The following is an 18,117-nucleotide window of genomic DNA, read 5'->3' on the forward strand; positions in this document are numbered from 1 at the left end:
TAATACACAATCCAGTCTGAATGATATGCTTGGCTGTGTTGGAGTGTTGGTGATGTGTATACAGTAGCCCTGTGACACCCAATGGTTGAATCTGGAATTTGTGCATTATGATCTTGTAGATCAGCAATTGTTGAGAAAGCTTCACACATTTTGAAACATAAAAAGGTTTTGATGCTAATACTTCTGTACATTTACTCAAGTACATTTTGAAAACACATGCCTTCTTGTAACAGAGTATTTCTACTTTGTGGTATTGCTACTTTACTTAAGTAAAAAAAAAAATCTATCACTGCATTCTCAATGCCAATGTAGGTCAGCTCATTGACCCCTGTTTGAGTTGCATGTACGCATAGCCCTTACCACAAGGGAGCGCTGTGACCCATGTTCCTCTCAACACCGTGCCTCTCTTGGTAACAACCGGTGTTGCCATGTCGGCTTATTACAACCGGTGTTGCCATGTCGGCTTATTATAAGCGACCTTGGGTTAGTTTTTCTGGTAAGTTGCTTGTAAGTATTGGTAGTTGCAGGTTGAGTTTTTTTGGGCTTTTTTCTAAAGTGTAGTTGCTTATTTAGGCTTGTTTCCATTTAAAAAAAATGTATTATTTAAACCAGTGGTTCTCAAATATTTTCATGAAAATGTTTTGTGCCAGGGAGCATTTGTGTTTGTATATTCCATATTTTATTGCAAGAGTTTTTGAAAATAGCAGATCTACAAGCTCACAACGTTGTGAGCTTGTAGATCTGCTATTTTCAAACAGCCGATGTATATTAGATTTAAAGAGCTTTTGGGCTTGTTTTCCTAGACCTGGTTGCTCAGCTCTCTCACACAGTCTGGCAACACTGGTAACAACACACCATGTTGTCAAACGTTGCTAAGGAAGTTGATGCAGACAGTCATCAAAAAGCTAATGCTAACGCTAGGTAGCTAATCCGTTAGCTCCAACACTACAGTATTCCATCTGGAAATAACTAAGTAGACAGGTTTAACTGTGGCTGTTCCCTCTGCCATGGTCCGAGGTAACTGCAGGGCATTAAGTCAATACAAATACATGTCATGATGTTTATGGTTACATATGTTGTTGTCAACATTAGCAGCGTGCTAACTTTGCTAGCGATTTAATATTAACTTATTTTATTTTTAACTTCTAAAACTTTTTCTTAGCTGTGTATAATTGACCGTTGATTTGATTTTTTAAAATGTCATTGTTTTTATTATTATTATTTGTTCAATTTAATTATTTTTAAAGTCTTTTTCTTTCTTGAAATTAAGCACTTTAAGATTTGGTTCAAATATAAAGTGCGTTACAAATAAAATGTATTATTATTATTATAAACCCGGGGGTCAACTAACTATTGATCACTGGCTGATGGTCAAGTAGATCTATTATTACTGTACTTCTCTTCATCACTTTAACATTCTAGTGTTGGCTTCGTGGCTTTCTTCAGCATTAAAACCACTAGCCCAGGGGTCTTCAACGTTTTCAGGCCAAGGACCCCCTAGCTCAGAGAGAGATGAAGCAGGGACCCCCATATTGCATAAAATTGTGTTGCATATTAAACCTTTTCATAGATAGCTTCATAGACTTGTTTGGCAGCATTGTCAATGTGAAGCGTTGTGTTGGAGTCATGTTAATATGTATTTTCAGACAGTTAACCGTTTAAACCCTCAATACTTGGAAAACTTGTACTTGGTCTGCTCCTTTTTCCCCATACATCAAACCTCTTTGCTTGACTAATGGTTCCCCTCAGAATAGGGATGGGGATCAAGTGGTTAATGTAAGAAGAAAGTTCCTATCACACAAAGATTAGGCGGACCCCCTGTAGTAACACTGAGTACCCTAGGGGTCCCCGAGCCCCTGTTGAAGACCCCTGCACTATCCTGTAGGTTACCCTGGCCTAACCCCTACCTACTTAGTGTCACTATTACGTTGTTAACTTGGACGGTTTAATACAGTAACTAATGTATGATGATTTAGTCGAAAACGCCTGCGTTGGGATTGTGCAGGCAACCATAGGACTTTAAACGACTTTAAGGGCAGGCTCTGTTCCTGATGTTTGAGCCCACTTCCAACCCCATCAGTAATTCTTAACCTTTTTAACTTCAAGGACCCCCAGTTTGGTATGCCTTACGGCTTACGGAACCCCAACTGATCCAATATTTATCCCTGGTACCCCCAATCTTTGCTCATTTAACTCTGAGAGTGTGCAAATGGAACCAAATGGACCCCTCGGGTCCATTTGCTTCCAGTTGCACTCTCTCTGAGTCAGAGATCTGTTAGTGTCCATCAGTCATTTAGCTGGGGAGACCCTGGAACCCCCTCATGGTCCCCGGACCCCACTTTAAGAACCGCTACATTGAGTGATTCTAACTTTATCCTCCTCTTCAGGCTTCTGTTAGCTGGCAACCGGCAAGACAAGTGGCGTCCAGCTGACTGCAGCAGCTGTTGGACATGATGTGAGGATGACTGAGAATGGGGAGGACAGCAACCCCTATCCCCTCAGTGGCGCTACTCGCTCCGGAGGAGGCAGTTCGGTCGTCAACAGGCCGCTCAAAGCCCCCTTAGTCGACCCCAAAACCTGCAAGGACCTGAAGGATGCCCTCAGACCCCTCCAGGTCAGTGGTGGAACTTGAAGTACATACATACATACTTTAGTAGTGTTAGAAGTGCTCTGTTACAAGTAAAAGTCCTGTATTCACAATTTTACTTGAGTAGTGCAAAAACAATTGGCATCAAAATGTACTTACAAAACAAATAAAAGTATATTTTTAAACATTTTAAACATGAGCATTTGTTTGGACCTGAATCTTTTAATGCGCGTCATACAGTTTTAAATCGCCCAGGCTTAGCGTGCCGGCTGATCTTTCATTGGGATTGTTATCAGCCGCAATAGTACCTGTGAAAGTTAACCTTGTGACTATGTGGTTGTTGTTTTTTTCTTCTCTTCCTGAAAACAAACAAAACGATGGATTTTGCACAAAAACTAAATTTCACCCTCTTCTTTACACCTGTAAACCTGTGATGTGACATTGAAGATGATTCTGATTCTGAGCTTAAGCGGTTAATGTATGTTTTGTATTAATGATCTAAATATGCAACATAACTAGTAATTAAAGCCGTCAAATAATTGCAGTGGAGCAACAAGTCCAATCATTTTCTCTGAGATGTAGTGGAGTAGAATGAAATGTACCTCAACGTTGCACTTAAAGGAGGACTTCACCCATTTTCAACCTATCTTCATATAATAGGTCCTTACTAATGCTCATTATTACACGGCTTGGTTGAATGCTCGATTCTGATTGGTCAGTCATCGGTCATTATTTCTGGATAATGACCGATGAGCTCAATAACGGACCGCTGTCTAATCAGAGACTCAGAACACCTGCTCATATCAACCTGCGCTGCTTGATTTTATGCTTTATCCAACATGACAGCCATGTAAACAAACAACCAATGTCATTTACAACTAAACGTTGCTCTCAAGAATGTTTTTGAAAACATTTGAAGTGAGAAATAGACGATGCAATAACCAAAAAGTCATTCTATTTGATCCACTACACTTCCTTGTTTATCGTGGCGCAACAACGGGGGAATACCAAAACGCTCGCCCCAAAACATAGTCGCCCCGGGGCAAATCCGGCGGTATTACAGGCAAATCGGCAGTAAATAGAATGGGGGGCGAGTGTGTTTTGGGGCGAGTTTTTTTCCATTTCGTCATTTGTTTTTGCGAGGCGAACTTGTCCGCCCAGCCCAATACTTATGGAATACTTTCATTGCCGTAAGCAAGGAAATACTTCGTTTTGTTGTTACTTTTGGGTAAATGTATTTATTAAGTAGCCGTGTAATAAGCGGGATAATGCATGGGGAGGTAGTCATTATTGAAATTTAAAGCCCTTCAGGGCGATTAACCACCTCGGCTGCGCCTCGGTGGTTAATCGCCCTGTCGGGCTTTAAATTTCAATAATGACTACCTCCCCATGCATTATCCCTTGCTTATAATATGGTACCATTTTTGCCCACTCGTCTGTGTCTCAGTGGAGGGCTGTGGACATTTCAGAATCCCGCCTACCAGTGACATCATCGATGGAGAATCCAAGCTAATAGAAAGTGCAGGCTTTCTATTCCTGGAAAGTTAGCATGCTATAATGGAAGCAATTGTTCTTGCGTTAATAAAAATCGAAATAAAAAATGTGAAACCTTGTTTGAAAAAAAACCCCTGCCTAACGATGATGTCACTGGTAGGCGGGTTTCTGAAGTGTCCACAGCCCTCCTATGAGACACAGACCGAGTAGGAAGTAACCCATGAGCATTAGTGAGGACCCATTATACTAAGATCGGTTGAAAATGGGTGAAGTCGTCCTTTAAGGACAGTACTTGAGTTAATGTACCTTACCTGCTTTCCACCACCGCTCCAGGTTTCCCAACACCCAGAGAAAGGTCCCCCTCCTCACCCCCAGCCCCACCCCCCCTCTCGGCCCAGACCAGCCGGGTTGGCGAAGGCCGCCACGGACGGCTCGGTGGAGGAGACGGTGAGAGGCCGGCGGCTGAGGAACAGCCAGGAGAGTCTGACCGACCCGTCCGAGACCACTGGCTCTTCCACAGACTCCCTGAAGGTCTGCTGCAGCTCTCAGTTCTTTTTAACACATTAAGACAGAGAAAGCATCTGTCATTTTAGATTTTAACCACTTTAACCATTATCTTATACTTTGGCTATTCAAAAATAGCAGATATATACAAGCTCATAGCGCGGCACCGAGTCAATCATGAACATTTGTGCAAATCTTTGAATATATATTTTTCAAAGCGAACATTTGTAACTCAAATCTCTGCTTCTGGGATTCTACAAAATGTTTTCTACTGTAAATGCTAAGGTTTTTTTGAAAAAAACCTATGTTGCTATAATCAGTGGTTTTCAAACTTTTTTATGTCAAGGGCCCCCAAAATTATATGTATTTGGCTGCGGACCCCCATCTCAAAGTATGTTGTTCCAGGGACCCCCAGAAGCAAAGATTTGAGTTACAAATGTTTGCTTTAAAAAATATATAATTCAAAGATTTGCACAAAATTTTTCAAAAATAGCAGATCTACATGAGCTTGTATATCTGCTATTTTTGAATAGCCAAAGTATAAAATAATGATTAAAGTGGTTACACAAATGCGTTCCCAGTTTTAATGGGTCAAATCAGTGGTTCTCAGAACAGTGAAATAAGACAGCGCTCATCCATTAACTAAAACGTAAATGAGGTGCTGGAGCTGAATAAAATCAGTGTGGAAGAGAAGAAGCAGCATCTCAAATGTTTTAATTTCAAGGACCTCCATAACTCTTGAGAGTTACAGACCTGTAAAGGTACATTTGGAACCTCCTCCACTTTGAGAACCACTTTAAAATCAGAGCTAAAAACCTTTCTGTTTGCCGCTGCCTTTTATTGAGATTTCTGTAAAAAAAAATTGCTTTATTAAAATGTCCTTTTTATATAGTGTTTCCTTTGCTTAATGTTAAATTGTGTAAAGCACACTGAATTGCCGTGTTGTTGAAATGTGCTATATTTTAAAAAAACTTGCCTTGCCCTTAAGGAGGACCAGACGATGGGGTTCTCCCTCAGTGGTGCCGTCAAGTCCAGGAATGGCAAGGGCCTCGCCGTGCCTCCCATTGGTCCCCCTGAGCTCCGGGCCAGGGGCCACAGTCTGTCGGAGTACGAGACGACGGGGCCTCGCAACCCGCCACACGATCCCACAGGTAGGGAGGTCAAGATCATGACATTTTAGTTGACGATTAATTTGATGAATAAACGTAGAAATAATTGCTATTAACGATTTAATTGTGTTTTTGGCATTGAACATTGGAACATTTAAACAAAAATTACATTTCTGTTGGCCTTTTAGGCTTAGTAAACAGAAATTGCACAGGACAGATATGACAGTTAGCTTAAATATACAAAGAAATGATGGATTAATCAAAACAAATAATGTACTATAGCCAAAATAGGCCATATTTAAGAATTATTTTAAATAGTTGAAGTAGCCGCTAGCTAGCTGCTAGTAGCAGCGTTTGAAAATGTATGAACAACAGATGAATTTGAAAATGAAAACGATTCTGACGATTATGCGAAAACAATTGCGACTATCTCGCATCATCGTGATTATGTACTAACTGTACCAGGCCTGCCCACAGGGGAGCGGGGGGTGAGGTCCGCCAAGGTGCGCCTGTCTCCCGTGCAGCCGACGGGGCCTCTACCCGCGCTGGAGAAGAGCTTCGCCTCGACCACCTTAAGGACGGCTAACCGCATTGACAGGTAGGGCCGTCACGCCAAAGCGGTGTGAGCTTGTAGATCTGCCATTTCCACTATTCCACTATTTTCTGAAAATGTTTGAAAATATATTAACCTTTTTCAACATGGAAACGATTATGCAAAATAATTGCGATTATGTAATAATTGTGACAGGCCTATTGACAGGGATTGCGGTGCAGATTACGGCGCGCCACAGGCCAGAGGCGAGCACCGCGGGCAGCGTCTGCACAGGAACCTTAGTGACAGCCGGCTCATGGAGAGCATGTCGTCGGACAGCGCCTCCGTCAGCTCCATGAAGTCCACCCTGAGCGTGCTCAACCCCATCAGACCGCAGGATGTGAGGAACAGGTGTGTGTAGGGGTGCAACAGTTAATTCAAACGAAATGAAATTAATTGATTTAATGGATTATAAAAAAGAATCATTCATCTATTTTAATAAAACTAATCGATTTGGGCAGAGGAGATTTTCATAAAAACGTACAGCCCAAATAGGTAACCTCTTCTTTACTTGAGATTGCATTATCGTCAACTCTGACCTTCGAAGACATTGGCATTACTAAGGTTATGTTTGGACCCAAAAATAATGGATTCTGTTTTACCAAGGTGGTGTAATGATAGACTGTTATCAGAGAGCGGATTTTGCTGAGTTCAGAACTGAGGGCTTCATCAGCGAACAAGAACAAATTGCAGTTACAGGCTGATTTCATGTAATGTATAGAAGGAACAGTAACGGCCGTAGGGCGGTTATTATAGTTATTATTGTAATGGTTGGGTTCTTGCACCTCATCACACAGTGGTAACTGACATGTCGTTGCTGTTGGGTGGAAACCTTGTATGTCCAAAACCGTTATAGATAGACGATCTACAAGCTCACAACGTGTCGGGTTGTGACGAGTCGTGAGCTTGTACATCTAATATGTTCACAACTTTTGTGTGACATTCTTGTATGACGAAGTAGGGCATTCATTTATGTGTTATGAGGTTTCTACCCGACAGCAACGATGTAGTGCATGGTGAGTGAGGTCTTTTCAGGTGCTTTCTTCTGAATGATGCTGCGTGCATTTTCCTCCGCCGGCGCTTTAATCTCACTTAGTCCATCAGCCAATAGGAGCGCTCCATTAGTGCACAACACACCTGGAGCCGGAGGCAGGGGTGCGGCGATGCGGCCACGTTGGCGTGAGTTCTCTCCCCTTAACGAAGGCCTCAGAGGGTTGGTTGCACGTGTAAAGTGTAAAATGCTCACTCCCTGTCAGACAATGGGAGAGTGGAGGTGGGGAGTGTATGTATGGGGGGGGATTAACCAGTCAAGTCTGATTTGTACTACATCATCGTACACCGGTGTTGCGTGGCTAATATAGCCGAAGATATTTCAAGATTTTTCTAAAATGGCAGATATGCAAGCTCACAACGTGTCATGAGCTTTTAGATCGGCTATTTTTGAATAGCTGAAGGATAAAATAGGGTTAGTGATTAGACTGATTGTGACAATAACAAATTTAGCTGGGGACCCCTAGAAGTCCCCGGACCCCACTTTGAGAACCACTGCTGTATCTCATGTTCATCATTTGGTTCCGCTCAGGTCAAGTCCTATGTAATCAGATAGCAGATCTACAAGCACACAAGCTTTGAATTAATTTGGACTTTTTGTGTTATCCTAAATGTCTTACTGTACCTCTGTGCTGTTCACATTTCTGACCAAGAAAGTATTCAATCAATCAATCAATCAATCAATCAATCAAAAAAGCTTGTAGATCTGCTATATTCTATTCTATTCTATAATACAATTTGAGAGACGGTGCTTGTTTAGCACAGCTTAAGATGGGGGCTCTGTAACAAGCTGCTCCTTGGCAGGGAGATCGCAGACTGGGGAGGGGGGGGGGTAGACTTTTTATTTCAAAGAGTCATCATACCCTTCCTCTCTTTACAATACTCCGGTTTAGTTGGGAGCCACACACAGGTGAGCCTCGGTACCCAGGTGTTTTTTTGTAAAAAGAAATAAATACACACAGGTCGGCTTTGTGCTTGAAACGCTGAACCGATGTTGGCCGGCCATTCCCCCAATAGCAATAAATGGTATACCTGTCGCTCTTTTACTGATGACGCCATGCTCTCTGTCTCTGGCAGGAGCTTTCTGGAGGGCAGCGTGTTGGGAAACGGCGCCCTGCTGGGGGCCGAAGAGCTGGACCGCTACTTCCCGGACAGGAGGGTGGGGATCTACATAGCCACATGGAACATGCAGGGGGAGAAGGTACGGGTTAGGTCGCTGTAGCGTCCTACAAGCTCTGCGTTAGGGCTGGGCGATATGACTTAACGATTATTACGATAAAAAAAAAAAAGATTGCAGATCTACAATGTTTCGCGATGCGACACATTGTGAACTTGTAGATCGGCTACTGTCATTATTTTTGTACACCACCATTGTACAACAAAGTATGATACAAGGTTATGTGGTTAATCAGGCTAATCAATTTCGATTATAAACAATCTATTAGAATGGTTTAATGTTGATTTGTTTATTAAAAAACCTTTCTCTGTTATAAGTTCGTTATCGGTTTTGATATATTTTCAAGCCTTACTCTGCGGCTTTTTGCTGAAACACGTCTGATCCGTCCCGGCACATTTGGGATTTCTTACTAACTACGGTTGCATTTTCGCCAGGGGCTTCCAAACAACCTAGATGACCTGCTGCTTCCCACCGACTCCGACTTTGCACAAGATTTTTACATTGTCGGTGTCCAGGAAGGCTGTCCTGACAGGTAGGCCTCACTGCAAAATCCTGAGCGTTAAAAATGGACCTGCTGCTTTTGCAGTGTGACTCAATGACGCAAAATGTATGTACACCCACTGACGTCATGCTAGTTGAAGTTTTACACAGGTGTGTATTTGTACTCTTATTATATGTGTTAGGTGTTATGGAAAAATAATATTCCGTTCGGATGAAGTTTTAAGGTCATTTATTAGGAAGATTTCGGCAGAGAGACAGCATACAGCAACACTGACGAGCAGGGCTCCAGCCCTGCTCCAGCAGCCCATCGGGGCACAAGCCTCCCAAACACCCATGTTACACAGTCTTTATACCCCACATTGTACCAATGATACTATCCTAAATAGTCATATAAGGTATGTACTAATTATAAGAGAGACAAATACACAGTTAAGGATGCTCTCCTAAATGGTCATAGAAGGTCTGGACTAAAGATAAGAGAGACGCAAACATAGTTACACAAATACACATAGCTGACACAGTGAATGTAGCATGGGAGATCCAGATCAGCTGTTAGATTGACAGCTGTAGTTGAGAAAAGTGGTTGTCTCGACTAAAGAACCCTGCTGTGTGACTACTATTCTAGGGCCAAAATATAGATAGATACATAGAAGATACTGAACAGGTTGGCATTCTAAAATAGCCATTACATTCCAGAATTTTTTGTTTTTGTACATGAATAATCATATTCATGTACAACTCACAGGAGATTTTTAGAATGACAAAGCTATATATTTTCTCACCCATTTACTGTATGATCAATCAGACAAAAATATCAGGAGACAGCAGGACGTGCGACTTAGAACTGATGCATAATTGCCTGACACAGAAGGCATCACTGACTCTGCCGTTAACCTAATCATAATATCCAAAATAGATCTACTTGTTTGGGTTTGAGAGTTTTGAGAGCTTCTCGCTCAATTTTGTATACAATTTAGTATAATGTCAAATCTATCTCTGTTTGTACCTTAAATCTCTGTTTCTCAAGGCTGAGGGCATTTACCAATTCTATGCACTATTTAAGTACAGTTGTTTACCATTTCTCATAAATGGAAGGACTCCCACCTCGGACTCTCCGTCTACACGGACTATGTACAGTTCCTGTACAGTTTTTTTCCAGATTCTCTCTGAATGGACTCACACCATAATTGATTTTCACCCTTCCAGACGTTGATTTGCCAGAGATTAGGCAGTACGAAGAAATATTTTAAACATTAGTTATCGAATATAGTTTTCCAGTCTTCATGGCTCTTTCCTCCATCTTCACTTGGCGTACGGGTCCATTTGGTTATGTCTCTGACAGCGAGCTCTGACAGCAAGCTCCACTCGGCTAGTGGTTCTCAAATCCAGCATGTTTTTCTGTGGCTAGTCCTCCTGCAGTGGCAAAGTCTCTTGGTGGTTGACCAGGTGTCGGTTTCGTCACCTCCGCTGTTGCATGGTGTCATTGTTGATGTTGTTGGTGCTGCATCTCATGGCTGCAGCTCTGCTACTTTCCTCTGCGGCTTGAAGCTGTTCCCTTGATGTCATCACAGAATATATTTATCTGCGAGGTTCCAATCGTGTAGTTTGTTGAAGAAGCTGCAATGAGAAGCGTGAATCCAGGTATCCCTCTCAGCTACTTTCACCGCGGTCGGAGTGATGACCAGAACTTGGTAAGGCCCCGTCCACCGAGGTTGATACCAGTACTGTCGTCTCAGGTCCTTCACCACGATCCAATCGCCAGGTTCCAAGCTGTGCAACTGTCCTGCTTTTGGGTCTGGAAGCGCTGCTTTGAAAAAATCTTCTTCCCAAAAAATCCTTCACCCTTAAGTTCTTTTGATCCAGTATCCATAATCATAATTATGTTTATGATGATGAAATATGAATCCTGCCGACAACGCCAACTGTTATGGAAAAATAATATTCCGTTCGGATGAAGTTTTAAGGTCATTTATTAGGAAGATTTCGGCAGAGAGACAGCATACAGCAACACTGACGAGCAGGGCTCCAGCCCTGCTCCAGCAGCCCATCGGGGCACAAGCCTCCCAAACACCCATGTTACACAGTCTTTATACCCCACATTGTACCAATGATACTATCCTAAATAGTCATATAAGGTATGTACTAATTATAAGAGAGACAAATACACAGTTAAGGATGCTCTCCTAAATGGTCATAGAAGGTCTGGACTAAAGATAAGAGAGACGCAAACATAGTTACACAAATACACATAGCTGACACAGTGAATGTAGCATGGGAGATCCAGATCAGCTGTTAGATTGACAGCTGTAGTTGAGAAAAGTGGTTGTCTCGACTAAAGAACCCTGCTGTGTGACTACTATTCTAGGGCCAAAATATAGATAGATACATAGAAGATACTGAACAGGTTGGCATTCTAAAAGGGCCAAATGTAAGTATAGTAGAATTTGAGAAATATTCTGTGTGAGGGCAATTTTCTTGGTCCTCACAGGAGAAATGGTTGTTTTTATGGTTAAAAAAGATTTTTAGAGTTAAGCTTACAATTTAGGAAAATATTCAGGTCAGGGTTAGGGTTAGACATTTAAAGGTTAGGTTCAGGGGTTAGGGTTGGAGTTGTGCTGACTTGTACTGTACTTTGTTGCGCACCAAGGTAAAATGGCAGATCTACAAGCTCAGCTCACCATGGCAGAAAAGGCAAGAAATTGCATTTCTAAAATTGCTTGTTGTGTGTGCAAGCGTTGTGAGGTTGTAGATCTGCTATTTTGCAACAATTTAGTCTTAGGGTTAAAAAGGGCAGATAAGGCAAAAACACGCATTTATGAAATTGCTGGCAATAACTTGTATCCGTGCATGCGTGCGCGCATGTGTGTGCATGCACGCACGTCCGCGGATTTGTCTGTGTGTGTGCTTGTCTCCACAGGAGGGAATGGGAGACCCGTCTCCAGGAGACTCTGGGACCATATTACGTCATGCTGTACGCAGCAGCACACGGTGTCCTGTACCTCACTGTGTTCATCAGGAGAGACCTCATATGGTTCTGCTCAGGTCAGTACTATGTACGGTTGGGAAGCGGAACCAACCATTGAGGAACCGGAATCGGTTCCATTCGCAACTGTTTCCGCGGAAACCGTTTTTATCACACTGTCAGAGCTGGTATATGGACTTGCAATTATAATACCGGTAGTTCTAAAAATGTTTAGTTTAAAGGACCACCGTAACTCAGAGTTACAGACCCGCAAGGAGCCATTTGGAACCCCGTATAGGAATCATTAAAGGGAACCGTGGAATCGGACCGCTAAGGAACCGTAATCGTCAAAATCCTAAAGGATCCCAACCCCAGTGGACATAGCACTCAACCCCAGTACTCGAGTCACAGTATAGATACTCCTGGTGAAATATTACTCCGCTAGTAAAGTAAAAGATGCTCTGTCAAATTAGTACCCGAGTTAAAATACAGGAGTACTTGCTTTAAAAAAAAAAGTCTGAAATATTCAAAAGTACGTGCTTTAAAAAAATACTTAAATAAGTACAAATTACGATGTGCATTTTCTTCTTAATATCAATGCGTTGCTGCATTGAAATATAGACATTTTCCCCAAAGATTCCAAATACATTTCAGAAATTAAACACAAGTAGTGATAATAGCTGATCTACAAAGTTCACAACAAACTAAGTGAATGTATTTTGTTACTGTTCGCCACTGGGCCTAACACAGAGGTGGAGCACGCCACGGTCACCACCAGGATCATCTCCCAGATCAAAACCAAAGGTGCTGTGGGCGTGGCCTTCACCTTCTTTGGGACGTCCTTCCTCTTCATCACCTCCCACTTCACCTGTGAGTACTGCATCCTTACCATGTGATGACATGCATCTCTGGGATGGCAAAAAGTATTCTTACTATCATTCTACGACTATGTACTGTATATATGTTTTTATTCATAATGTGGATCAGAATAGTTCACAGACAACAGCCACTGATTCTAAGCCTATTGTCTTTGTCTTCCAGCTGGAGATGCCAAAGTCTATGAAAGGATCCTGGACTATAACAAGATTATTGAAGCACTAGCTCTTCCCAAAAGCCTTCCTGACACCAATCCATATCGCTCTACAGCCTGTGAGTCTGTCTGTCCACTTAGTAGTGTTAACAATTATAATTTATGCTTTGTTTGTGTGCTGAGATCTGATGAAGACCTGATGAAGTTGTTGTTCAGCACCTAACGCATTTTTTTGGATGTGCGTATTTCCCTCTGTACTTAATTATTCATTCATAGCCAGGGGTGCACATAACTGGTGCGCAGGTGCGCATGCGCACCCAAAATAAAAAATGCGCACCACATCAGGCGACGCGAGGCGCTTTTGCGCACCAACAGCTGGGACAGGAATTTCCAAGCTTTTATTTTTTAGCAAAACTAAAAACTAAAAGCCTGGAGATCGAGGCTAGGAATTTACTTCCTGAAGCCACACTCACACAATCACTCTAAAGCACCCGTCGGCCCCATGTACAGCCATTAGGCACAGGGGTGGAGATATGACTCGCGTCGCCTCGCATCGCCTCGCATTGCCTCGCTGCGTGCACGCAGCCAGCAGCGGCTGTTAGAGGCACTCGTCACCGATGATGAACGCACCGTAATGGTGCAAAATATGCCGTGAAAGTCCAAATCTGGCGGATAAAATCAGCGCAGCAGCACAGGGCACCAACCTTGGGGGCTTTATCTAACAGCGTGAGAAAAAAAAACGGCGAAAATCGGCGGAATTTAGAAGCAGAGCGTCCTTTTTTTCTCGCCTCAGAAATCTCAGGGAACTCCAGTTTTTACTCTGGTGTTATTTACCTGTTTTTTTGTTTTGTTTATTTATTCATTGACTTGTCTCCATGTAGTCTGCTAAACATAGAAAAATGTATTCCCCCGGCGGACAATAAAATCAACTTTTGTAAAAAGTAATACTTCCATAATACACTGAAATGGAGCTGAATCATACTGTTTTGTGTTCATATAAAAAGAGGTTGGTAACAGTGAAGTACCGGTACTTCAACACCGGTCTTGAACAGGAACGGTCTCAAATCTCAAAGCCTTGTTGTTCCCCCGCCTCAGCTGACGTCACCACCAGATTCGACGAGGTCTTCTGGTTCGGAGACTTCAACTTCCGGCTCAGTAAAGAGCGCCTGGGCGTGGAAGCCATCTTGAAGCAGACGGTCGGCACGGACATGGACCCCCTGCTGCAGCACGACCAGCTCTCCAAGGAGATGAAAGACGGTACGACTTGCGCCCAGTCGTTGGGTAGAGTGCGTTATGAGGAATTTGGGGAATTTGACACTGCAGTTTGCAATCTGCGTCCATGCAAAAATCACACTGTATAATAAAATAAAACACGAATACTAATTGTATACTGTATTAGAAGGGCCATGTTTGTATACTCTGTTGCAAGATAAATTAACACTGCATTTTCATTATGGGTGAAAGTTTAAATAAATAAAATATATATATTTTTTTTGGGGCGAAATAGCTGATCTTCAATTTGACATCACGTTGCATTGCGTATTGCTATTTTGGAAAATATGGCTTAATTGGTTAACCTTTGTCTCTCTCCTGTGTGTGTGTGTGTGTGTGTGTGTGTGTGTGTGTGTGTGTGTGTGTGTGTGTGTGTGTGTTGACATGCTCTCTAGGCGCTATCTTCAAAGGCTTCCAGGAGGCGGCCATTCACTTCCGCCCCACGTATAAGTTTGACATCGGCTGTGACGTTTATGACACCACGTCCAAGCAGCGGACGCCTTCATACACAGTAAGGCAGTGGTTCTCAAACTTTTTCATATCAAGGACCCCCAAAATTATATGTATTGGACTGCGGACCCCCATCTGAGAAGGTTTTGCCAGGGACCCCCAGAAGAGAAGATTTATGTTAAAAGATATCTAAATTATTCTAAATTTCCAAACATTTTCGATATTTTTCAGAAGTCTTCAAAAACAGCAGATGTTCAAGCTCGCTGTGAGCTTGTATATCTGCTGTTCTTGAATAGCCAACGTATAAATGGATAACGTGGTCAAAATAAATAATATTGTAACGCTATATTAACTACTTTTGCTGGGGACCCCCTGGAACCCCCCCAAGGACCCCTGGGGGTTCCCGTACTTTGAGAACCAATGGAGTAAGGCGTTGCTCTATCCCTTGCTGCCCTGCACCGTCACAAGTCATCCGCTCTTCACCACTGCTTTCCTGCAGCTTGTGTATATTCAGACGTCTGATTTTGCGTACAAACAATCAATCAATGACTCTCTCCTGTGTCTACAGGACAGGATTGTGTTCAGGAACAGGCAGGTAGATGACATCAAGGTGGTCAAATACACCAGCTGCTCCAGCATCAAGACCTCGGACCACCGACCCGTCATGGGAGCGTTCCAGGTCAAACTGCGGCCGGGGAGAGACAAGTGAGTCCCAATAGATTTCCTAATGCCTGCCACATTGCACTCCACCGCCAAATATGTTGTTCCTAATAGTTTGAAAAGGCAAAAACACGGCTGCCTCTGCAAATAAGGCATTGCTTTCTTCTAAAAGGGGTTATGTAAGTGATACTGTATGTTTTTGTTTAATAAACATATTTTTATCTTGTTAAAGTTAAAGCTCTATATTACAATAGTAATCATTGCTACTTCCCATCTTCCAGCTCTTCATTTTCTTCCCATATCTTCAGCTCTTAATTTTCAGGTCAGGATACCAATTTTATCCAATCAGGAGAGAGACAAATTCTGTATGAGTTCGCTCTCTACTGATTGGATAAAATTGGTATCCTTACCAATTTCAAATTCAAAAATAGCAAAATTAGAAACCCCCTTCTCCATATTCTAACTTTTTGTGTTTTTTTGCTGCAAGCTCGAACTTGTGAATCTGCTACTTTTGATGCTTTTGTGTGACGCTGTAGTATGATCAATTAGGGGCATTCATTTACAAAAAAAAACTAAAAGTCAGAATATGGAGATGGGGGTTTCTGCCCGCCAGCAACGAAATAGGGTTTCAGTGGTTGAGAATAATAATCATGTACTTTCTATTTGCCTTTGTGAATGTGTGGATGTCAGTATTCCCCTGGGTGCGGGCCAGTTTGACCGGAGCCTCTACCTGGAAGGCATCAGGAGGAGGATCAGCAGAGAGCTGCAGAGGAAAGAGGCCCTGAAGAACCAGGGCAGTAGCACCGTCTGCTCCATCTCCTGACAGGGGGCGCTCTCTGGAACCACACCAGACTAAATGCTTGCTGAAAACCACCCAGGAAGGAGGGAACCCCAGACCACAAACACAAGTGTTGTCTTAGTGCAGAAACCAAGGTGTCCTAGTGACTGAGCAGTGGTTGGCTGCCCTCTAGCGGGCATTTTTGGTAACTGTGTCCTGGTGAAATGTGGGGCAGAGGTGGATGCTGCCTGCCCACTGGCTGCACCCGAGGGCAGGGACCTCGAGGTCAGACAAACTGATGTGTACGCAACGCAGACACAGCCGTCTGGGTCCCCCTCAACACAAACAGGGCTTGTCGGTCACATACTGTGACGTGAAGCGATTAACCGTCAAGAATGTATAATTGTATTGTTTTGTTATCTAATTATTTTTATTTAACTTGCAAGGTTGATAAGGACCATAATGCTTTGTTAACCGTTTTCTCTAACGGTGCGTCAGTGTTCAAATGCTTTGTGTAATCGGTTTCATCCGTATACCAAGACGATGTGGCAAACATTAGGTACGGCAAGGCTTTGAGGTTCCATCTGCATGCTTATGCCTAATAAAGATTCTGTCTTCACCGCTTGAATATTCCGTATCAAGCGGTGAAAATAGCGGACCAACAAGCTCAAGCTTGTCAGTAAGGCTTACTGAGAACGGCATGGCTGCAGGCAGGAGCAGTGACAACACATTACTGTACCTATTTATTTCACAGTTAACATAACTTTTTATAGGAAATTAGTGTCATATTACAGGGAGAGCAAATTGATTTCATGCCCTGGTGATGAAAGCCATTTTCTTCAACAGATAATCCATGACCTTGATTGGATAAAGCCAAGTGGTTCTGTGCATCAGTTGCCTGTGTTTACCACACTGATTATCTGGTGGTCGTTTTGCAATGCAGCAAACAGTCTCAGCTCATTGCCTTTAACTGTCATCTTTTGACGAAACGCATTGTCGAGTATATGAATGCCCGCATACTGCACTACTCAGCTAAAAGGAATTCTGATTCTTGTGTTCCTTGCATGAAGATCAGTGAATCAGGTGTCATTCACTCTTAACCACATGAACCCAAGTGTACCTATTCTGTAGCCTGGCGTAGCTAGACTATATCACTGCGTGGATATGAGTCTGGTGCTTCCATGAGGACGTTTTGTTTCCCAAGGGGCGGGATCAAAACAATGGCCCTCGACGCAATTGGTTAGACCTACAACCAACTACCAATTACAGTCGCCCATATTCGAATACTGGGCCCTGATTGGTTACACACGTCTTCTGGAACAGGAAATGGATTCTCTATGGAGCGGTGCCAGACCCAAATCGCAGAGTGCAATTTTATTTTGCACTCGCAGATTCGTCTGGTCCCAGGCTACCTATTCTGTCCATGTCATAATAGAAGATTTTGTGAAAATAGCTGATCTACAAGCTTAATACGTAGAGTATTGTGAACTTGTAGAGCGGCTATTTTGGGAGGAGATTTGGGGTTGGTGGAAAAAAGAACCGGATCAAGTATCGAGCCCTGGGGGACCCCAGGTCAATAGGGTTTAAGTGGTTTATATTTAATCATGCCAAAAATCAGTACTTGTTGAGCAAAAGTCATGCAACAAACTATACATATTATGCTCCGGGAAAAGTGCCTGTGTTGTCTTGTTCATGGTTTCCTCAGGACCTTTATGTAGGCTACTTAATTTTCTAGAACACCTTTGTGACATACTTTAACTCCACATAATAAAAGTTTTGAAACTCAAGGTGGAATTTGATTTTCCAAGATTGAACAGTTTTATGGTCAATCTATTCTCAACTCACTGTCACAGCCCGTTTAAAATGTATTTTATATGGCAATACTTACATTTATTTACTGGCAAGCTCATAAACATGAAGTACAATTATTCTAGTTGGAGAAATGGCCAAA

At 42.6% G+C, this 18,117-nt stretch overlaps 1 protein-coding gene across 2 annotated transcripts; it reads left to right on the plus strand.

The window, feature by feature from the left end:
• The first annotated feature begins 888 nt into the window (after nucleotides 1–888).
• Nucleotides 889–17,980, plus strand: inpp5e (inositol polyphosphate-5-phosphatase E). 2 transcript variants are annotated; one of them, XM_084053911.1, is made up of 15 exons: nucleotides 889–1,017; nucleotides 2,388–2,614; nucleotides 4,415–4,612; nucleotides 5,574–5,736; nucleotides 6,160–6,292; nucleotides 6,455–6,637; nucleotides 8,414–8,537; nucleotides 8,948–9,045; nucleotides 11,932–12,056; nucleotides 12,727–12,846; nucleotides 13,018–13,125; nucleotides 14,102–14,263; nucleotides 14,674–14,789; nucleotides 15,297–15,433; nucleotides 16,079–17,980. In XM_084053911.1, exons 2-15 carry the CDS (start codon nucleotides 2,462–2,464, stop codon nucleotides 16,209–16,211), a joined length of 1,953 nt encoding a protein of 650 aa, XP_083910037.1. In that variant the 5' UTR covers nucleotides 889–1,017; nucleotides 2,388–2,461; the 3' UTR covers nucleotides 16,212–17,980. The 2 variants fall into 2 exon arrangements, with proteins under 2 accessions (XP_083910037.1, XP_083910038.1); XM_084053912.1 differs by having other exon boundaries at nucleotides 6,172–6,292.
• Nucleotides 17,981–18,117: the final 137 nt, after the last annotated feature.

This window comes from Gymnoscopelus microlampas (genome assembly GCF_963454915.1).
Source record: "Gymnoscopelus microlampas genome assembly, chromosome: 4".
Classification (NCBI taxonomy): Eukaryota; Metazoa; Chordata; class Actinopteri; order Myctophiformes; family Myctophidae; genus Gymnoscopelus; species Gymnoscopelus microlampas.